This window comes from Lissotriton vulgaris, chromosome 1_1, assembly GCF_964263255.1.
Source record: "Lissotriton vulgaris chromosome 1_1, aLisVul1.2, whole genome shotgun sequence".
Classification (NCBI taxonomy): Eukaryota; Metazoa; Chordata; class Amphibia; order Caudata; family Salamandridae; genus Lissotriton; species Lissotriton vulgaris.
The window spans coordinates 931,245,929-931,269,337 of NC_141685.1; the positions used below are offsets into that span (position 1 = coordinate 931,245,929).

Genomic DNA, 23,409 nt, shown 5'->3' on the forward strand with positions numbered 1-23,409 from the left:
CGTCGTCGTACGGCTCCGCGTGCGTCGTTGCGTCTTATTTGCTGAGATGACGTCACTGGAGCTATTTAGTCAGCACGCGTGGGCGCGTCAGTTCTATACAAAACTTTCCGCGACAGGAACGCAGAGCCATGTAAGATACTGACAATGTGCATAGAAACTATGGCTCGAAAGGATGACCTTAACCCTAGAAATCAGTTTGCAGAAGGGGGGAGGATGGGTGGGGCGGTAAGGAATCTATCACTAACTAATGTCTCTTACAGATAGATTGTTACACAAGTAGTAACTTGTGCATCTGAAAGACACGTTAGTGATATATTCCTTACCTTAGAATAGATACCACAGCAATACTAACCCTGGTGGTGGGTCTGCAAACAAGATTACACCAGAAAGTCACGGAGAACAGAATGGCAAAAGAAGCGGTCCCTCCGGACAGGACTGTCAAGGCAATAATGCTTTGTAAAAGTGTGCAGCGAAGCCCACGTGGCAGCCTGGCTGATGTCTTGCAGGGGGACACCACGTCCCACTGCAGTAGTAGCTGCAGTCCCCCTGGTAGAATGGGCACGCAGCCCCACCAGAGGTTCATTTTTAGCCATAGAATAACAGGCCTTGGTACACAAGAAGACACAAGATGACCCCGCTGGGGATAGTCCTCTTGTGAACAGCCTGGCCTTTCTTGGCGCCTGCGTAGCCAAAAAAGAGCTGGTCATCCACTCTGAAGGCTTGTGTGTGATTTAGGTAAAAGGACAGCGCACGTTTTGGGTCCAGACGTTTGAGCCTCTCCTTCTTTGGAAGGATGTGGAAAAAAAAAAAGTGGGCACGCTGATAGTCTGCCTGATGTGGAAGGCAGTGACACCCTTTGGCAAGAAGGAATGACTAGTGCAAAGCACAACCTTGTCCGGATGAACCGACAGAAAAGGAGGCTTACAAGAAAGAGCCTGAAGCTCACTCACTCTCCTGGCAGAGGTGATAGCCACCAGGAAGGCATTTTTCAAAAGTCATAAGACGTAAAGGACAATTGTGAAGTGGCTCAAAGGGAGGGCACATGAGATAAAACAAAACAAGATTGAAGTCCAGCTGAGGCATTAAGAAAGGAACAGGAGGGAACACAGGCGTAATGCCTTTTAAGAATCTCTGTACAACAGGGGACTTGAAAAGAGAAGGCTGATCTGGAAGCCTCAGAAAGGCTGAAATGGCCGAAAGATTGCCCTTGATAGTACCCAGAGCAGAGCCCTGACGGGCTAGAGAAAGAAGGAACAAAATGACCACAGAAAGAAGGACAGAAAGGGTATCCACAGTCTTGGCTGTGCACCATGACACAAATTTGTTCCACCTGCAGACGTATACAGATTTAGTGGAGGGACGCCTGGCTGCCGGAATGACCTCACAGACTTCAGGAGGCAAGTCAAATGGAATCAACTATCGCCCCTCAATCTCCACGCATGTAGGTGGAGACTGGACCGGTTCGGGTGGAGAACTGTACTCTGCTGCTGCAACGGAAGATTCACCTGCAGAGGCAGTCTGATCAGGGGATCCAGGCTCATACAGAGTAGCTCGGGATACCAAACTCTTGAAGCCCAGTCCGCAGCCACAAGAATGACTTGAGCCCGGTCGTGCCAGATTTTCTTCAGCACTTTGGGTAGAAGAGGTATAGGCGGAAAGGCGTACAACAGACCGCAGCTCCACTTGTGACGAAAAGTGCCACCGAGCGAGTGCCACCTTGGAAATTCCAACGTGCAGAACTGCGGACATTGTGCGCTCTATTCTGTGGCAAATAGATCTAACCAAGGCTCTCCCCACTGTTGAAAGAGACCTTGCGCCACCTCAGAGTGAAGACGCCATTTGTGATCCATCAGACACAGACAGCTGAGTTTGTCCGCTCTGGCGTTCAAAGAACCTGCCAGATGAGGAACCATCAAGGAAATGCTGCGACGTTTCAACTATGTCAAGAGGCACAGAGCCTCAAGAGGCACAGAGCCTCTTGACATGGGGTCCACAACCCCAACCCGCCCTGTTTGATGCAATTTCACATGGCGGAGGGGTTAACCGGAGGGGTTAACCGTGAACACCTGCACTACCTTCCCCCTGACGGAGGGGAGGAATGCCTTCAGTGCAAGAAGGATCGCCCGAAGCTCCAGAAGGTTGATATGGAGCCGGGACTCCGCCGGAGACAAGAGGCCTCTGAACTCTGCCTCTGCCATGTGGCCGCCCCATCCCTGGAGGGACGCATCGGTCACCACTCTGTGCTCCGGTTGGGGAAAGGAGAGGGATCTGCCGCTGACCCAATGCTGATTCGTGAGCCACCACTGCAAATGTTGTGCAGTGTCCTCCGAGATCTGGACGTATATCGGACAAGTTTCCCTGATGCAGCGCCCACTGGAACTTCAGGTCCCACTGCAGAGCCTGTATATGCCAGCTGGCATGGTTGGTCAGCAGGATGCAGGAGGCCATGAGTCCCAGCTGCCTCAAGGTCGTCCTGACCGAAACCCAGGACAAGGGCTGAAAGATCTGAATCATAGCCCGAATGTCTTGGACTCGCGGTTCAGGAGGATAAACCTGAAACTGCGCTGTGTCCAGAACCGCGCAGATGAACAGGAGCTTCTGGGAGGGAATCAAGTGAGACTTCGGCACGTTGATTGAAAATCCCAGCAAATTAGTATGTCGGCAATAGTCTGGAGGTGGGAGACTACCATCTGTGGCGAGCCCCTCTTCAACAACCAGTCGACTGGAACCCTTGATCTTCACAGATGAGCCGCAACTGCCAGCATCATTTTTGTGAATACCAAATGGGCGCTGTTAACATAAGGCCAAAGGGGAGCACAGTTAACTGAAAATGCTCCTGGCCCTCTGTGAAACGTAGGTAACGCCGATGGGCCGGGAATATGAAAATAAGCGTCCTGCAGGTCCAGCGCCACCATCCAATCTATTGGGTCGAGAGAAGACAAGGCCTGAGCCAGAGTGAGCATTTTGAACTTCCCCTTACGACTTAGGCTCCGAAGGTCCAAGATGCGACGTAGACCCTTGTCCATCTTTGGAACCAAGAAGTAGTGGGAGTAACAACCATGGCCTAGTTCTGGCATCGGAACGCGCTTGATGGCCCCCTTGGCCAAGAGGGACGTAACTTCTTGCTGGAGAAGTGCCAAATGATCCCCTGACATGTGGTGGAACTGCAGTGGCATGGCTGGAGGGTAGACTCAAAGGGGAGGGGGTAGCCCTTTCGAACAATATCTAGAACCCACCTGTCTGATGTAAAGGTGCGCCAGTGGGGGAGGTGAGGACGAATTCTGCCACCCACTTGCGTCTGGTGGGCCTGCAGACTAGGAAGGGTGGAGGCAGAAAGCGGGGTGTTGGTGGACTGACCCGCAAGCTGGCCCCGTGACCCGCCTCTGCGAGCCCCACGTCCGCGTCTGTGCTGGGACGGTTGCTGCGTAGACTTGTTCTGAAATGAGCATGTTTGTACGCCCCTTCCAGAGCTTCGAAAGGAACGAAAGTTAGAAGCGGAAGTAGTACTTGTGGCCGTCCTTGAAACGCTCCAATGTGGAATCCGCCTTATCACCAACAAGCATTTACAATGCAATGGTTTCGCCTTTGGAAAAGTTAGAGTTATTGGCATTGTATATGCCAAAATTTGTATTTATGTTTTTGTTTCGAAAACAGATAAGTAAATGGCATTGTCATTTACATTGCCATTACCTTTTTTTTGCAGTCACTTGGCACTCTCTAGCACTCCCTAGTACTCTTTTTGCACTCTGCATTTCATATGCACTCCCTGTGCACTCTGCACTCCCTATGCAGCACTCTGTACTCTATATGCACCCTACACGCTCCACTTCCTATGCACTCCCTATGCACTCTGCACTTTTTATGCAGCACTCTGTATGCACTGTGCACTTTGTATGCACTCCACACTTCCTATGCACTCTGCACTTCCTATGCACTCTGCACTTATCATGCACTCCCTATGCACTCCCTATGCACTCTGCACTCCCTATGCAGCACTTTGCATAGAGAGTGGAGAGTGCATAGGGAGTGCATAGAGTGCAGAGTGCCTAAAGAGTGCAGAGTACACTCCCTATGCACTCTGCACTCCCTATGCACTCTGCACTCCCTATGCACTCTGCACTCCCTATGCACTCTGCACTCCCTATGCACTCTGCACTCCCTATGCACTCTGCACTCCCTATGCACTCTGCACTCCCTATGCACTCTGCACTCCCTATGCACTCTGCACTCCCTATGCACTCTGCACTCCCTATGCACTCTGCACTCCCTATGCACTCTGCACTCCCTATGCACTCTGCACTCCCTATGCACTCTGCACTCCCTATGCACTCTGCACTCCCTATGCACTCTGCACTCCCTATGCACTCTGTATGCATTCTGCATTACCTATGCACTGTGCACTGTCTATGCACTGTGCACTCTGCACTTCTTATGCACTCTGCACTCCCTATGCACTCTCTGCATTCCTTATGCACTCTCTGCATTCCTTATGCACTCTCTGCATTCCTTATGCACTCTCTGCATTCCTTATGCACTCTGCACTCTCTATACACTTTGCACTCCCTATGTACTCTCTCTGCACTTTGCACTGTCTATGCACTCCCTATGCACTCTGCATTACCTATGCACTCTCTATGCACTTTGCACTCCTTATGCACTCTGCACTCTTTATACATTCTGCAATTTTTATGCACTCTCTCTCTGCACTCTCTATGCACTCTGCACTCCTTATGCACTCTGCACTGTGTATGCACTCCCTATACACTCTGCATTCCCTATGCACTCTGCACTTTGTATACATTCCCTATGCACTTTGTATGCACTATTTATGCACTCTCTCTGGACTCTGCATTCCCTATGTACTCTGCACTGCCTATGCACTTTGCACCCTCTATGCACTCTGCACGCACTCTGCACGCACTCTGCACTCTATGCACTCTGCACTCCCCCTGCTCTATGCACTCCCTACTCTGCACTCCCTTTGTTAAAGTTTGAGCTTTTGATAAATGGTGTTTTGTATCTTCATTGAATTATGTGTAAAACGTTGATGTGTTTTACTTTACACAGAAATCTGGAGTGCATTTATGATGCAATTATTTGCAGAGAGAGGGAAGGGATGAAAGAGGCCAGGAGTAAGAAAGCTCAAAAGGAAGCGAGTGTAGTATAGAGAGGGAGAGCAGGAGGGAAGGAATAGACGCAGGAGAGAGGGAGGGCATAAAGGAGTGTGAGGGCATGAGGGAAGGTAGGAAAGTGTGAGAAAGGCAGAAAGGAGAGGGCGGCAGGTAAGAGAGGGAGGGCGGAAAGGAGAAGGGCTAGAGGAGGAGAGAGAGGGAGAGTGGGCAGGAGAGGGTAAAGAAAGCACACGGGCAACAGAGGGTGGGCAGAAGAGGGTAGGGAGAACATGTGGACAACGGAGGGTGGGCAGGGGAGGGTAAAGAAAGCACACTGGCAACAGAGGGTAAGGAGAGCACATGGACAACGGAGGGTGGGCAGGAGATGGAGGGGAGAACACATGGACAACGAAGGGTGGGCAGGAGAGGGTAAAGAAAGCACACTGGCAACAGGGTGGGCAGAAGAGGGCAGGGAGAGCACAAGGACAACGGAGGGTGGGCAGGGGAGGGTAAAGAAAGCACACTGGCAACAGAGGGTGGGCAGGAGAGGGTAAGGAGAGCACATCGACAACGAAGGGTGGGCAGGAGAGGGTGAGGAGAGCACATGGAAAATGAAGAGTGGGCAGGAGAGGGTAAAGAAAGCACACTGGCAACAGGGTGGGCAGAAGAGGGCAGAAGAGGGCAGGGAGAGCACAAGGACAACGGGGGTGGGCAGGGGAGGGTAAAGAAAGCACACTGGCAACAGAGGGTGGGCAGGAGAGGGTAAGGAGAGCACATGGACAACGAAGGGTGGGCAGGAGAGGGTAAAGAAACCACACTGGCAACAGAGGGTTGGCATGAGAGGGTAGGGAGAGCACATGGACAACGGAGGGTGGGCAGGAGAGGGTAAAGAAAGCACACGGGCAACAGAGGGTTGGCATGAGAGGGCGGGGAGAGCACACGGAAAATGGAGGGTGGGCAGGAGAGGTTAGGGAGAGCACAGGTCAACAGAGGGTGGGCAGGAGAGGGTATGGAGAGCACATGGACAATGGAGGGTGGGCAGGAGAGGGTAAAGAAAGCACACGGGCAATAGAGGGTGGTCAGGAGAGAGTGGGGAGAGCACACGGACATCGGAGGGTGGGCAGGAGAGGGTAAAAAAAGCACACGTCAACAGAGGGTGGGCAGGAGAGGGTGGGGAGAGCACAAGGACATCGGAGGGTGGGCAGGAGAGGGTAAAGAAAGCACACGGGCAATAGAGGGTGGGCAGGAGAGGGTGGGGAGAGCACAGGGACATCGGAGGGTGGGCAGGAGTGGGTAAAGAAAGCACACGGGCAATAGAGGGTGGGCAGAGCACACGTCAACAAAGGGTAGGCAGGAGAGGGTATGGAGAGCACATGGACAATGGAGGGTGGGCAGGAGAGTGTAGGGAGAGCACACTGACAACGAAGGATGGGTAGGAGATGCTGGGTCAAGCAAAATGACAAAGGATGAAAGGCAGGAACAGAATGAGTGAGAAACACAGAGGGGGAGAAGTACACAAGGGAGCCAGCTGGAGGAAACACGCACTCTCATAAAGTGGTGCTTAAATTAAAAGAACAAGGCGTAGCAGTGTGTTGGATGATGAAGCGTAAGAGGCAGACGTGCAGTTATTTGTTTTTTACCATGCTGGTACCTTGGAACTGCTCCATATGTCCCTTTAAAGCGTTTCATGTGATCTAGTGTGGCTATCAGATTAATGTGGCGCTGGCACTCCCCAGGCTTGCCCCTTCATGCACAGGTGGAATATGCGCAAGCAGCATGGCGTTCTGGGGATATACCTATAATCAAAATACACAAGAACTCATTATACAGTCACGCCCAACTGTACTGGTGCTATGCAGTGAGTCACACTAGTATATGCTTCTCTGGAGACATGTTTCCTCACCAAAATGGATCACTGCCCCAAGTCCTCTATAAACCAATATAAGCATTTCTCCAGGCTTACACAATCCAAGTACAGAGACCAAGCCTGAGCATCAGGTCCAGATCTGGGCATGAGTCACAGCATATTTTATAGTACTCATCTGGAGAATTGTGTGCGGTTCTAGATGGCACACATGGAGCATCATGACCAGTCCTGTGAAATACATCTCCAGGACGATAAAGAGAGACTGGAGACAGACAACAAAAACAAGACAACCATAAGGCCATAAAAGGGACATTCATACGCCAAAAGGAAATATAGAAGACAGGAAGGTACAAAACTGGCAGGCAAAGGCGTCAGAGAATAACACAGGACACTATGAGAGTCAAAGTTCAGATGTAACAGCACTAAAGGTCTGCATAGTTATGACACGAACACGATTCAGACAATAAAGATATGGTCACAGGGTCTAGGAAGGATGATGGAGGAACATAACAAGGAAAGGAAGAATAAAGTCGTAAACTACTTATGGTATACTTATAAAGCGAAGGCAGGAAACATGAAGACTTTATGGGGCACCGTACTCTTTTCGTCTACACACTGTGCTACACCGCTACACCTATTTCACTTCCCCTCTCTTTAAACACTACCTCGCCGCTCCAGTGACAACGCCCATTACCTTCTAGTCCACCCACACTGCTCGAGATACCGCTCACTTCTCATGCCCTCTCCTACTACAGCTCCATTCTTGCCTTTCCTCTCCACTCCTCATTCTAATGCCTTCACGAGTCCCCCCCACCCATTATGTCATCAACTCGGTGCTAACGCTTTACATGCCCATTTCCTGGACGCTGCCATCTCCTGCACCTTCGCCTCATCCTGATCATAAATGCCTCCACCGCAGCCCTCTAACCAAGTGCAGCACAGAGTTAAGACCCCAGTGTTGTTCACCCACCCTGCTGCCCCTCCAGCCAGTGCTGGCCACAATCCCCCCCGTGCCACGTATCCCTCCTCCACCTGGACTGCGCCCACAGGGCTCCACTCCCTCCTCTGCTCTCCCCCTCACCACCTTCTCGGTCGCTGTTACTTCAGACTGCAAACACTTCCGGCACCCACCGCCCTCCCGGCATGGCTTACTAGAGGGTGGGGCAAGAGGGGTGGGTGACAGGAGGGTGGGCTAGGCGCGCAGGGTAATGTGGGGCCGGAGGGGAATAGGAGGTGTGGAACAAGCGAGGGCGTGTAGGAGGAGGAGTTACTGAAATATCATGGGTTGGTTTTATGGTCGGGATATGATACTTTTTCAATAAGAGGGCAAGTGTTGTGCATCAATAACTGAGTGGTGTGGACTGCCTGAAGTTACTACGGAATCTAGCATTGTAGACCGAGAGACAGGGTCTGATTAGAGGATTAGAATTTTGCGCTTTGTAATAATCTGCCTATATTGGAAAAATACTGAATAATTATTATCAAAATGCTAAAACATGTTCTTCCCACCAAAGATGGCCGCTTCCAGATCACAGCGACGCTTGTCCCTTTTCCATTCGTACCCTTTAGCGAAGGCGGGATCTCAGACAAGCTCCTCGGCCCTTATAAGGTCTCAAACAGCACTTCAGAACGAAGGGTTTGGCCATCGAAATTACGATTTATTTAGTCACTATGCTGGTACCATCTTGGGAGGGGATCACTTTTCTGTTCCTCCCTCACCAAGGGTGTTAGGTAGTTATTGCGGTTGCGCGCCCGCCATTAAAGATTGGGTTTAAAAAAAATTGTTTCTGATGGCTATTTGCAACATTTCGGCAGAACGGGCGAGCCTCCAAAGCACCCGGGAGTCAGCCTATGGCAGTGCGGCTCCCGGGTCAGCACCTACGAGGACACGGGGGGGGGGGGGGGGGGGGCGGGAGAGTAACGGACGGCGGGAGGGGGCGGGAGAGGACACAGGGGGCGTGAGGGGGGAGGGGGGCGGGAGAGAACACGAACGGCGGGAGGGAGGCGGGAAACGTGCCGGGGAAAAACACTCACGATGCCCAGGACAGCAGCAAGCACGGCCCGGCCGGACCAGACTCGGGGGCGTTCCCGGCGTCGCGTGACGTCGGCAAAAGCCAAAGAATCTCGGGAACGCCCCCGTGTCTGGTCCGGCATTGATGGACAGGCCCCTCGTCCAATGGCTAGGCTCCATTTATGGAGCTAGCCAATGGGACGGGGGGGCGTGTTCCATAGTGCTTACTGTACTCAATAGATTTCTCTGGAGGAGGAGCCTAACGGCTCCGCCCCCCAGCGAAACCTAAAAAGGCGAGTGCCATCGAAGGGCATGTCCATTAAAGTATTCTAGACATCTGCAGAAAAACCAGTCGTCCTCAACCAGGCATGACGGCGTAGCGCCACCTTTGTGGAAATTGCCCTACCCAGCGAATCAGCGGTATCAAGCCCAAAACGTATAGTGAACTTGACTGCATCTCTCCCCTCCATAAGAGCGCGGGAGAGACCTGTCCGGTCCCCCTCCGGACACTGAGGTAGCACCTGCACAACCGCATCCCATACAGAATGGAAAGAGCGGCCCAAGAGACAGGCAGTGTTCACAGACAGCAGTCCAGAATTTGCGGAAGAATAACTCTTCCCAAACTGCTCCAATTTCTTGGATTCCTGGTCTGGTGGAGAGAAAGGAAACGCACTCTGGGACGAGGGGGTCCGAACCACCAAACTCAGGTGTAGGGTGCTGTGTGAGGAAGGTAGGGTCGCCCGGGGCAGGGCGATGGCGTCGGCCCACACCTTTGTCCACAGGGGCCCCTGTGTTGGGCCGGGACCAAGTTCCCAGAAGCACATCAGTAAGTGCATCATTAAAACAGCAACAGCGGTTCTGTAGAAGAAGCTGGCCGAAGCACTTCAGTCAGTAGGTTGGTCCCGACAGCCACTGTAGGGAGCTCGAGGTTAAGAGCCTCAGCCGCCCTACCTAGCACCATGGAAAAGGTACTACTCTCCTCCATAGTAGCTGAAGGGGAGGAGTGTAATACGGGCCACCGGACTCCGCATCCTCATCCCAGTGGGGGACAGACTCACATCCCCAATCATCCCCTTTCCCCACAAGTAGACGAGGGCGGGATTAATAAAAGGGTAAAAGTTCCCCATCGGCGCTGGGAGACATCCCTCCAGGATCGCGTCGATGTCGGAAAAAAGTCGATGCTGGCGTCGGCATCGGTGACGTCTATGTCAGTGGGGGCCGTACAGGGTCCACCAGCAAGAACGGTGAGCCACGGAGGCTTCTGGGAGTCGACTACGTCGGAGCCGGTGAGGAACGCGGAACAGTGGGGCCCGAAGGCATGCAGACGGGGCCGCACAGGCCGAAGATACGTGCCATTGCAGACATGAACTCTTGCAATTCGTCCGGGGCGGCGATGGACCCAGGAAAGGTGGGTAAACCATTGGTAACTGCTCAGGGTCAGTCGGAGCCGCAGAGGCAGTGCCACCTGCCCCCTCAGCCGCGTCCCGCGAGGGGAGTACGAAGAGCCCGACCCTTCTTTGACTTTTTGTGCTTCGCCTTACCGGACTCAGAGTGCGAAGTCTTCAAATGATGGTGCTTGCCCCGTGACTGGTCCCTCGACCTCCCGCGGGACCGGAGCCTTGAACAACATGGGGCTGACTTCCGGGCCTACAGCCACTTTCAGGACTGTACCAGCAATGTTTTGGGGGCCATGGCCCGGCAGTGGGAGCACGACTGTCGTGGTCATGCCCCTGGCAGAAGAGACTCATTGTGCGGGTTGGTCAGAGACATCGTGAAACCGGGCATCCCTTTGCACCAGGGGTACAGTGTACTCACAAATGATAACAAAAAATGACTTAGTCAACAAGTGACTGAGTACCGCTCTCTCCGGATCTGCGCTTGCTGGCGCAGAAAAAGAAAACTGACGTCAGCGTGCGTGGGCGCATCTAAGTAGCTCCAGTGATGTCATCTCTGCGAATAAGACGCCAACGACGCACGCGGAGCCGTACACCGATGCCCATCGACGTGCAGGGGTACTGCTGACGAAAGCTTTCCGGATCCAGTCTGACGTCTGGGGATATTATAAGGTAGGGAATCTATCACAATTGTGTCTCTTTCAGATCCAATTGTCCAATCCTGGAAGGTGTTCTGCTAGGAGGTGTATTTTTTGTTAAAGGTGTTCTGCTAGGAGGTGTATTTTGTGTTAAATCACCCAATTCCAAATTCCTTGTGCAAGACAGCTAGAGCGTGTCCCTCCCTGTTTTTGTAGGTAATACATTGCTGTCATGTTGTCTGTGCAGATTAAGAGTCTTGCCTAGAAGTTGGGTGAGAAAAGCTTTGAGTGCAAGAAACAGTGCTAGCCATTCTAAATAGTTGATGTGGAGACGTTTGTGACTGTGACCACAACCCTTGTACCGTGTGATGTTGAAGAGAAACACCCCAACCAGTTAGAGATGCGTCCGCTGTCAATACAATCTGTGGAATCAGGTCTATGAAGGGCCATCCCTTTCCTATGTTTTGATGGTTCCGCCACCTACAGAGAGCGATGGGTGTGGCGGTCTACCAACACTAGACCCTGTGATTGATTCCATTGACTTTCTAGACATTCCTCCAGAGTACGCATGTGAAGCCTTGCATGAGGTACAATTACAATACAGGATGCCATAATAATTCCCAACAGTTGCATGAAGATTCTGGCTGGTAATGGTTGATTGGGGTGAAACTAATATTGTGGCTGAATATTGTGAATCCTGGCTACATTGGGAGTAGCTAGAGCTTTGAGAGTATTGAGGGAAGCTCCTAGATAAGACTGCACCTGTGCTGGACACAGGTGAGATTTCAGTGCATTTATTGTGAAACCCAACTAATGGTGCAGATGTACCGTTGTCTGAGTGAAGTATACAAGTTTGGCAAGTGCTTGCCTTGATAAGCCAGTCGTCCAGGTAAGGAAATACATGTATACATTGTCTTTGGAGATGAGTGCCTACTACAACGAGACATTTGGATAACACTCTGGGGGCTGTGGTGACGCCAAATGGAATAACCTTGAACTGGTAATGTTTGCCTGCTATCACAAATCTGAGGTATATGCAATGAGCGGGGTGAATAGGAATATGAAAGTAGGCATCCTTTAGATCTAGCATAAACATAAAGTCACCCTGCTGCAAAAGGGGAAGTACTTGTTGAAGAGTGACCATGTAAAAATGCTCTGACAATATGTACTTGTTGAACTCAGAGATTTAGAATAGGCCTCAAAGAGCTGTCCTTTTTGAGAATGAGAAAGTAAAGAGAATAAACCCCCGACCAAGGTATTGAAGTGGAACTGGTGCTATAGCCCTTTTGAGTAATAAAGAGTGCACTTTTTGTTGAAGCAAGTGCTGAAGAAATCTTGTGTGATCGAGGGGGAATGTTTGGAGGATTGTTGTAAGCTCCAGGCAATAGCCATGTTGGATAATTCCAAGCGCCAATTTGTCTTTTTTTGATTTCCAAATGGGGAGAAGGTTTTGAAGTCTTCCACTTACAGGTGTGGAATAGTCAACGGGAAGTGCTGGGAAGTCACTGTTTGCTTGAAGAAGTGGGAAGTGAGAGGTGTGGTGTTTTAACCTCTGCCCTTGGTGCTATTTCCCCTGTAACCCCCTCTGAAAAATCCTTTTGTAAAAAGGATTGGGAGTTGCCTGAATAAGAGGAAGTGTTCGGAGCCGTGCCTGTAGACTTGAACACTGCCCGATAAAAAGAGCGCCAAAAGGAACCTCCATTTGATGGAGATTTAAGCGCTCCCATCGATGTTGCCACATAAGTGTCCTTTTTCATTTTTTCCAGCGCTAAATATCGACTGCAGGACCAATGAGGTGTTTTTTTTTTTTTTTAATCAAAAGGTATATTCAGTATGGATTGTTGGACTTCCAAGCTTGAATCCTGAAATCCATAAACAAAGAATGACGTCTCAGTAAGATGCTAGTATTCACTTCTCTAGCTGCGGTGTCAGCTGCATCTAGAGCACATCTGATAGAAGCATTGGAAAGAGTAGTTTGTCCTGTAACTCCAGTTCTGTAGTAGGGGTATCTCTGTTATAGTCATATTCTAGTCAATAGTCCCGACCTTGTGCGTGGACCACGGATCAAAAATAATCTCTTAAGGTGTCGAAAAAATGCAGAACTGCACAGACACAAGAGAGAATTTAAAGACAGATAATGCAGCCTATAAACAGGCTACACTGTCTAGTACTTCAACTAGAAATTCCACCAAAAATCCACAAACAGCAAAGTCTGTCCAGATTTCCCTTGCTTCAGCAGCAAAAACCCTCTGGAATGATAGAGAGGAAGACATGGACAGACAAGCCCCATAGGCTGCCATTAAGTGGCTCAAAACAGGATACTGTGCCTTTTAAGAGAACTTTCCAGAACTTCACAGTATCCCAGAATGCACTGCAGGTCCCTTTTACTTTCAGTTCTTTTTGAAGGCGTAAAACGCCAGACCAGTAGCATTCCTTACATGAATATCTCTCTCCACCAGGGAGGAGGGCAGGCGCTTATGACTATAACAGAGATACCCCCTACTACAAAACTGGAGTTACAGGAAGGAAACTACTCCTTCTGTAGTAGGGGATCTCTGTGTATAGTAATCTAGTGAATAGAATGGCAAGCCCATCCCCACACCAAAGCGGCGGTGGAGAAACGAGAAATAACACCACTATTGTGCGAACAGATATCGCAGCGAAGCCTGCCCAACCTGAGCGTCTGCCCTGGCATCCGTGTCCAGACAGTAATGCTTAGCAAAGGTATGGACCGACTTCCAAGTGGCGGCCTTGCAGATTTCTGCAATAGGAACATTACGGAGCAAAGCCATCGTGGCAGCTTTGCCCCTGGTGGAATGAGCCTTAGGTTTACCCCTAAGGTCTTATTAGCTTTCTGGTAACACAGTTGTATGCAGGACACAATCCACCTAGAGATGGACTGCTTAGAGGTAGCAAGACCCGTCCTGACTGATCCATAATTGACGAACAATTGGTCTGACCTACGAATATCTTTGGTCTTATCCAGATAAAATTTCAACACCCTCCCAATATCCAGGGAATGTAAGGACCTTTCCGCTGGAGATGAACGATTCTGAAAAAACGTAGGCAAAGTTATAGTTTGGTTGACATGAAAATCAGAAATAACCTTGGGAAGAAATTTAGGGTGAGTACGCATAACAATCTTAGCAGCATGAAATACAGTACAAGGTTCTTGGCAACACAACGCCTGAATTTCACTCACCCTGTGGGCCGATGTAATGGCCACAAGGAACGCTGCCTTCCAGGAGAGGTGCTGCAACGAAGCCTTATGAATAGGTTCAAAAGGCTCCTTCATCGGTCTGGACAGCACCACATTCAATTCCCATAAAGGCGAAGGAAGCCTGACAGGAGGGAACACTTTCTTCAAGCCTTCCAAAAAAATCTTTGAGCACAGGGATCTGGAAGAAGGAAGTCTGTGAAGGGCTTTTCCTGTAGGCAGTCAAGGCAGCGAGATGAACCTTAATGGAATGAACATTAAGGCCAGACCGCGCCAAATGTAGAAGGTAAGGAAGGATGATATCTTCCTTGCACGTCGTCGGGTCATAGTTCTTGGACTCACACCAGATACAAAACCTCTTCCACTTGTAAGCATAGGATGTCCGAGTGGAAGGTCGCTTAGACTCCTTCAGTATGTCCATTCAATCCTCTGGCAGATTTAAATGGCCATATTGCACTCTCAGGAGCCATGCTGCCAAACTCAAAGACGAGAGGTTGGGGTGCAACATCCGCCCCCCCGAACTTCGTGAGAAGGTCCGGCCGGCACGGCAGCCGTATGTGCGGAAGGAGAGACCGGTGAAGCAGGTCCGTGAACCACCACTGTCTGGGCCATTCCGGGGCAATCAGGATCATCCGTGCACTGGATTGGGACAGCTTGATGAGCACCGCTGGAATCAGGGGAATGGGTGGAAAAGCGTACAGAAAGCTGTTCGACCTGTTGATCCATAGCGCATTCCCCAGCGTCCCTTGCTGGTAGTATCTGGAGGCGAAGTCTCTGCATTTGCAGTTTTCGGCGGTGGCGAACAGATCTACGTCTGGAGTCCTCCACCTTTCGAAGACTTCTCCTAGTACTTCGTAGTTTATGACCCATTTGTGGTTTTCCTCAATCAGCCTGCTCAGTGCGTCTGCCTGAACATTCTGCACACCTGGTAGATGGGTAGCCGTTATAGTCAATCCTCGGGCCAGAAGCCAGTGCCAGATCGTCAGCGCCTCCTGAGACAGGGTGTGCGATCTTGAGCCCCCCGCTTGTTGAGGTAATACATTGTGGTCGTATTGTCTGTCTGTCTGTACAAGCAGAGAGTTGGTCTGGAAGGACGGATGAAAGGCCTTCAGTGCCAAGTGCACAGCTCTGAGCTCCAGGAAATTGATGCGATACGTGGACTCCATCGGAGACCACGTTCCTTGAATCTGTAAGTCTCCCAAATGCGCTCCCCAGCCGTGGAGAGAGGCATCCGTCACGATAGTCCGAGTAGGAATGTCCTTGTGGAAGGGTACCCCTCTGAGGCGATTCTCCGCTGAACACCACCACTTCAGAGAGTGAAGAGCATGCAAAGACAATCGTATCTTGTCGTCCCAAGATCCTTTCCTCTGGTCCCACTGGTCCTCCAAGCACTCCGGCAGAGGTCTCATGTGCAGCCGTGCATGAGGAGTGAGGAAGATACAAGATGCCATCGACCCCAGTAGAGAAGACACCGTCCTCACTGTTGTAGATGGAGCGGTCATAAGAGCCTGAGCCTTCCAAAGGATCGATCACCCCTCCGAAGGAGACACGCTTGCTGACAGCGTATTGATGGTGGCTCCCAAGTACTGTATGCACTGGACCGGGATCGGGACAGACTTGGACATGTTGATGTGCAACCCCAACTTGTTCAAGAGAACGCACGTCTTCTGGAAGTGTGCTTGAGCTTCCAAGACGGAGGCCTTGATCAACCAATCATCCAGGTACGGGTAGACAAACACCTTGTTCTTCCTTAGGTGTGCCGCTACCACTGCCATACACTTCGAGAATGTTCTATGGGCAGACTTCAGCCTGAATGGCAGCACTGTGTACCGATAATTATAGGTGCCGACTTGAAATCGCAGAAACTTCCTGTGTTTGCATGCAATGGGCACATGGAAGTACGCATCCTGTAGGTCTATTGCACAAAGCCAGTCTCCCTGTTGCAACTGAGGATAAATCTGATGCAACAACAGCATGCAAAACTTCTCTGCAAATCCACTTGTTTGCCTGCCGCAAGTCCAGAATGGGCCTGAACTGGTTCTTGTCCTTCTTGCGAACCAGGAAGAACCGGGAGTATAGACCTCTTCGAGACAGAGGTCCGTCTTCTATCGCCCTTTTCCTTAACAGGATATCGGCCTCCGCCTGGAGCTCACGCAGTTGATACTGTGAGCTGACCGGAGGGATCGCTGGAGGCGGGCTGATGAACCGAAGACTGTATCCATTGCAAACAATATTCAGCACCCACTTGTCCGGAGTAATTTTTCTCCACTCTGCCAGAAAAAGTTGAACGCTTCTCCCCACCGGAGCGGGTAACGGATGAAGGGGAAGTAACCGCTTAGGGTCGCGACCCGGCCGGGCCCTTGTTCGCTTTTGAGGACTACTGTCCCCCTCTACCCTTCTGGCGCTTCTGGAAGGGTCTCCAGAACTGCTGCTGCTGTTGCTGCTGTCCCGAAGACTGCCCTTGTCCTCTACCCTGCGCACCGAACTGTCTTTGGAACGGGCGGTAGGACTTCTTTTCTTTCGGCTTCTCCAAGCCCACAGCCGTCAGTGTCTCCGCCTCCGCCTTCATGCGGGCCATCTCATCATCTGCGTGTTTTCCGAACAAGGTCTCCCCGGAAAAGGGCAGATTGGCCACCCGCTGCTGGGCCTCCGGCTTGAGGGACATGAGCCTGAGCCAAGCATGGCGTCTGATTGATCCCATGACAGTAACCATGGGCAGCCAACAGGGAGACATCCGCCGCTGCTCTGATGACTTGGTTTGACACCAGCATTCCTTCCTTGAGGATCTCTTGGAAGTCCTCCCTCTTGTCCCTCGGCAGAAGTTCCACGAACTGTTGCAGGGAGTCCCACAGAGCCCGGTCATAACGACCTAGCACCGCCGCATCGCTGGACGCCTTCATAGCCTTGGACGCAGTTCCACAAGCCTTCCTTTCAGCCGAGTCGATCCATCGACTTTCTTTATCTGGAGGCACAGTGGAGGACGGGGAGGGAGAGTGTAACTTCCTGGCCGCCGTCACTATCACTGAATCAGGAACCGGATATATCCTCAGAAAGGCTGGGTCCGAATCCGGGGCCCTGTACTTCTTCAGAAGCCGGGAGGGAGCGGCCTTCACTACCGCCGGTTTGAGGAACAGCTCCTCTGCAGGTTCTACCAGTCCAGGTACCAGTGGTAGGAGAGGGTGAGATAAGTGCCTCTTGTGAAGAGTTTCGAATATCACGGACGTCGTAGGTGTCGGAGCAGTTACCGTGATACCCAGTTTTGCAGCCCCCCTCAGGAGAACCTCCTGGAATGTACTTATGTCGTCCACTGGAGACACTCTGGTCCCTGGGGAGCCCGACAAAGTAGGTGAGTAGGAGCGGGTCCTGGAGGAGTCCGTGCGGGACCTAGATCCCCTTCTCCTACGGTGATGCCTCCATCTGGTGGAGGATCTGCGTCGACTCCTCGATCTTCCTCTCCGTCCGGAGCGTGATCGTGACCTCCTCGGCCTAAGGCGATCAACCGGTTCCACTGGAGCAGGTGACTTGGGCTTGGCCGGGGCCTTCGGCTTAGGTTTCCCTTTTGGAGGTGTCGGAAGATTAGGCAATGAAGTCGACCTCGGGGGAATCGAAGGCGGCTTCTCTGGCAACCGAGGTCCAGGTTGAGGTGGAGGTAACGGAGGAGTAGGATTCCTCGGAGGGGGACCCCTCGGCAATGGTGGAGGCGGAGTCACCTTCCCCGACTGGGTATACACCTCGGAATACACCGAGCCCGGTGAACCGCCTTCTTTACCTGGCTGGGACGTTGGCGAACCTCCCATGGCGTCAGGTCTCCTTCCACTTCTCTTCGACGTCGAATAACGGCGACCAGACGGCGAGCGTCGGCCCCGTGACGTCGAGCGTCTCCCCCACGGCGTCGAACTTCTTCGCCTCGACGGCAACCTCGTCCGCCTCGACGGCGATCTCCTGCGCCTCGACGGCGATCTCCTGCGCCTCGACGGCGATCTCCTGCGCCTCATTGCCGACCTGCGCCTCAGCGGCGACCTGCGCCTCAGCGGCACTCCACTTAGACGACGAGGATCCCCTCGACGACAAACGTCTCCTCTTCGCCGACGGCGAACGGCGGTGTCGCCTCCACGGCAAGCGCCGACGCCTGGCCTTTCGACGTCGATCGTTTGACGCTGACGTCGACAAAATAGTCACCGGGGACTTAGATGGTCTTGTAACATCCTTAGACGCCGAGCGTCGACGTCGTTTCGCCCCCGACGACGGGGAACAGACCGTAGTCATCCCTCTCGACGCTGTAGTGGGTGCAATCGACCCAGACGGAGAATGGTGACGTTTGCTGGCCTTCCTGCCCCTAGGGAGCCCCCCCAGAGGCCTCAGCATGGGCAGATGAAGCCCCTCCAGACCCACCTTGTGCTTTCATTCTTCAAGGCCCTGAAGTCAGATCTTCTTTCTGTCCTTCAGGGTCCTGCCAGAGAAGCCCTGACAGATCACACACTTCTCTGGGACATGGGAAGATGGAAGGCAGAGGATACACACTTCATGGGGATCTGATTTGGCCTTCTTCCTGGAGAACTCCGGGCATTTATCGAATAACGCAGGCATATTCGACAAAAAACAGAGTGCAAGAACCAAGGAGAAAGGCACCAAAGTACAAGCACTTCACTTTGAAAAAAGCAGTGAAAAATCACCAAAAACCCTTAAAAAGGTAGAGCTCAATGCTCCAAGGTCCTGCTTGCAGGAGCCGGAAAAAAGAACTGAAAGTAAAAGGGACCTGCAGTGCATTCTGGGATACTGTGAAGTTCTGGAAAGTTCTCTTAAAGGCACAGTATCCTGTTTTGAGCCACATAATGGCAGCCTATGGGGCTTGTCTGTCTATGTCTTCCTCTCCATCATTCCAGAGGGTTTTTGCTGCTGAAGCAAGGGAAATCTGGACAGACTTTGCCGTTTGTGGATTTTTGGTGGAATTTCTAGTTGAAGTACTGGACAATGTAGCCTGTTTATAGGCTGCATTATCTGTCTTTAAATTCTCTCTTAAGTGTCTGTGCAGTTCTGCATTTTTTCGACACCGTAAGAGATTATTTTTGATTGCTCCGGGGTCCATGCACATGGGCGGGACTATTCACTAGATTATGACTATACACAGAGATCCCCTACTACAGAAATGTATTTCACTTCTTGGACTAGGTCTTGAGCTTTTGCCCTATCCTGATCTGGGAGAAACTGCAATAATTGTTCCATTTCGTCCCAGTGGGCTCTTTTATACCTTGCTAATAGGCCTTGCCCCTGCGGCACTCCATAGTCTTCGAGGTCGATCTGCAAATCTGTACCGGAGTCTTGATGTAGCCAAAGCCAGCTCCTCTTCGGCTGCAGATACCTCTTTTTGTTCAGAGTCTTCACCAAAGAGATCTGGTGTGACATCCAACCGCTGCATCTCTGGACGTCTAGCCAGACGATCACAGAGAGTTTTCTTTGATCTGAAGGATCGGCACGCGTCACAGTCTTCCTCATTGTGATCTGGGGACAAGCACAAATTACACACCTGATGAGTCTGGGCATGTATATTTCGCGTGGCACAGAGGGCAGAATTTAAATGGGGTCTGTTCCATTGACGAGGGGTCAAATGGACGCAGATCATCCGGAAGGCCGTCTGCAGATCTTCGGACACAAATGTCGAAGTCTTGAGTTTTAATTCGAATAGTGGCGAGAGAAACGTGTTAGAGAACAATTCCGTCAAGTTAGAGAAGTACGAACAGAGGGGGAACCCAAGGATCGATTCTGAAGCAATGCGAAACAATACCTACCTTGTGACTGGAAAGATTTCTTGCAAACATCCGGACCCAACACTAGATGGCAAGAGTATGAAAAGCATGTGACCTACAGCTCACATACCTCAAACACACATTTTCCTCCGTTCACAACCCTTTATGGGAAGCACAGCTAGAGGGCAAAGCTTGTAGCCATGTCTCAGCAAGGAGACAGATGGGATTGAAATTTTTTTCTACCTCTAAGCAAAAACCATTAGCATGTTGCTCTTTCCTGGAGCACAGACTCACAGCTCCTTCCTCTTACACTGCAAGCAGGAGCAGTGTGTCAGGGTAGTAACAAGGAGGCAGACGCGGTTTTGACTTTTTCATAGTCAAAGGAAAAGAGATATTTAATTCTTTAGTGCTTTATATCTAATTGCAATCTGTGTGGGATAACCAGTGTGAAATCCGTGGGACAGCCATGAAAGCTACCGGGAAAGTAGAGGAATTTTAAATTCAACGAGCGGTCATTTATGTGTCTTGGTCAAGGACTGCCCGAAGCAATTACTGCTAAAATAGAAATAGTCTATACAAGTAGGACAAAAAGGGTCACAAGAGTTGCACACCTATTGTTCTGCACAAAAGGCAGAGCCACAAAAACAAGATATTATGTCTATTTAGCAATTAATTCAAAACTCCATGATATCCGGGGCCAGAAACCAACCAGTGGTTTACAACATTTTTTCCACTGTGTACAAACCATTTAGGATAATGAAATATCAAAAAACAGAAAATGAAGGTGAACGAAAGCTTGTTTTAGAAGTGCATCCAAGAATCAGTTTAGGGATGTACATTTGTACTACTGCAAATTCTAAATTACCCATAATGATAAATAACACTGAGGAACATTTTTCAAAACTAGATTTGTGGACACTTACAATAGGAAGGGAAAAAAAAATGTTTCCGGTAATACTGCACTTCCAGACTGCTGCCAGTATTCCATTCCCAAATGTCTCCCTTTTGCGGTTTCATTTTAGTTGGGAGAAATGTGGGAATGTTGTCAACAATTTCCTCACCAACTTCAAACTACTTAAGTGCCAATACAATTAATAATCCAAAGCATCCATCGAAAAATAATAAAAATGTCAGACCTAGTGACTTGAAAATTCACTGGACCCATAAACTCTTCTCAAACTATGTAATCCTAGGCCAAATTGTATTTCACTGAGGTGCAGTTTTCTTCTTTATCACACATGAGAGCACCTTCAAATAGGGGAGGGGGGGGGGGGGGGGGGGAGTTCAGCATGTCTATTGTACAAAAAAAAAAGACATTTGTTGGATTTGATAGTCTAAAATTTAGCTCACCTATAATAAAAATGTAGCCCAGATATAGGGTACACACAACCCCGACTTGCTGCTTTGTTCACATATAGCACTGTCATCAGTGTTGGGGAAGGAATGCTTCTCAGTTTATGCTTAAAACGTACTTTTTATATATTACTAAAGCATGATAGGTTAGTGTATTGTCATTATTCCATTGAAAAAGCTAACCCTTCCCACGGACATGAAATAATACTGATAAACCTATGGCGTGCAAATGATAATGTGTGAAAATCTGGTTTCAGCAAATATTTATCATCTGCACAACCCCAAGTACTCTGATTTGTTTTGATTCTATTAAAATATTTGCTGCCATCTCATCCGAATTACAAAAAAAAAAAAAAAAAAAAAAAGCTTTCTCAACTACTGAAATATATTTTGAAATATTTGAACTTTTCATTACAAGCTATTTCAATGTTGTGTGCCCAGCACCATAGTCAAATAGTTCACTTTACAAAATCCTCTAACTTTGCAGTCAGAGAAAGAAAGGTAAACACTAATCTTCAGGTTGAAATTAGCAGTAATTTGTTACAAAACAAAAACTTGTGCAAATGTGACCAGATAAAAACAAGATTTAAATGCATCTGCATCTATTATTGCTCATTCACTTTGAGTGAACAGAACATCTGTTATTTGCCAGCTGGAGGATCTGCCAGACCGCGCCTGCAGCAGCCTAAAAAAGCTTGCCTTGATAAAAATCGGACTCGCCATGGCTAGTGGGCAAGCAGAGTTCTCAAGACCAGAGTATATCAACTACGCATTTGTGTGCTTTATGATGGGCAATGAGAGATTTCAAAAGCCATTTGAATTGTACAGAAGCCCATTTGATCAATAGACACATAAAACTAAACCTTATCCAATCAAGACTTAACCACTACCAACCTTGGCACTTCCTCAGAAACCCACAGACTATGCTTGAAAAGAGTTTTTCACAATTAGACTCGCAGCCTTCTGGAGTTTAGATTACTGTATGAGGTTGCCAGTCAATAAGTTTTGTTCTGGAAGTAGAGAATAAATAGCCTTACCCCTGAGGCAGGTGGCCTGCTTTCCATCTGTTTTTGCTTCTGCAATCCACTGATGAGGGAACCCAAGATAGAGGTAGGAAGGCCCTGTAGCCCTTGCTGGGGAAGAGGGGAAGGAGAAACACGAGAGGGGGGAGGCCCCATTGCATGTACATCCCGGTCCATTCCAAGCTGGCCCAGAAACGGAGGCAGGTTCACCGGAGAAAGCCTAGGGGACTTCCCGTGTCCTGGTGCCATTTCTGACAGACCCCCACCTGCATAACGATGAAACAATAATGAGTGAAGGAAAGAAATGCAGCTAAACAACGGTTTAAAAAAACTCGATATAGTTATGTTAGCTTGTCATGGTTCACACAAATATGAGCACAAAGTATGTTACACCCTACATTAATGTTTATAACAATGCATCTAACAATTATACTGAAAGCAGACTTTTCTATTTTTCAACCTTCTAGACAAAAGGTATATGAGGGACTTCTTAGGACCAGACCTTATATTTATCAAAAATGTCCTAGTCAGTACCCACCTATTTTATTATAGTTATGCCATTCAGCTTGAAGCAGTTTAAGCCAAACCACAACTTCCAGACAATACTAAATCCGCCAGTGAGGATGGAAGATTGGATTCAGCACAGCATATATTGCAGATGCCTTTTATTTCCAACAAAACAATGTAAGAAGTAAAAGGAAGGAAGGAAACTTGATCAGTAGTAGCCATCGCATATCAAATACTTCGGTTTTAATTTTGTTTTATATTTATGGTATAAAATGGGTTTGCGCCATACCGTGAAACTCCTACTTGCAGGATTACTCTACTTTTCAAGTTGGTTTTAACTCTATGAATGGCAAGTTCATTATGAATATCATTATAGCATTATGGAGGTACACACTAAGGTTTTAAAACTAGAATTGACAACATGCTAGTAAATCGTTGTGTCTTTGAAATACTGCTGTGGTACTGGATTTGCAATTATTTTCCAAGGAGCAATTGAACCTTATTGCAGAACAAATACTGAGTGGGCAGGCACAGCACAAACTAAA

General features: G+C 49.7%; 1 protein-coding gene across 2 annotated transcripts in view; it reads right to left on the reverse strand.

Moving 5' to 3' along the window:
- Window positions 1-23,409, reverse strand: part of RAVER1 (ribonucleoprotein, PTB binding 1) — a 264,889-nt gene that overhangs the window by 115,783 nt on the left and 125,697 nt on the right. For both annotated transcript variants that reach the window (XM_086959113.1, XM_086959114.1), the window contains exon 8: window positions 22,373-22,623. In XM_086959113.1, the coding sequence (XP_086815239.1) occupies window positions 22,373-22,623 (251 nt within the window). The remainder of the gene's footprint in view (window positions 1-22,372; window positions 22,624-23,409) is intronic.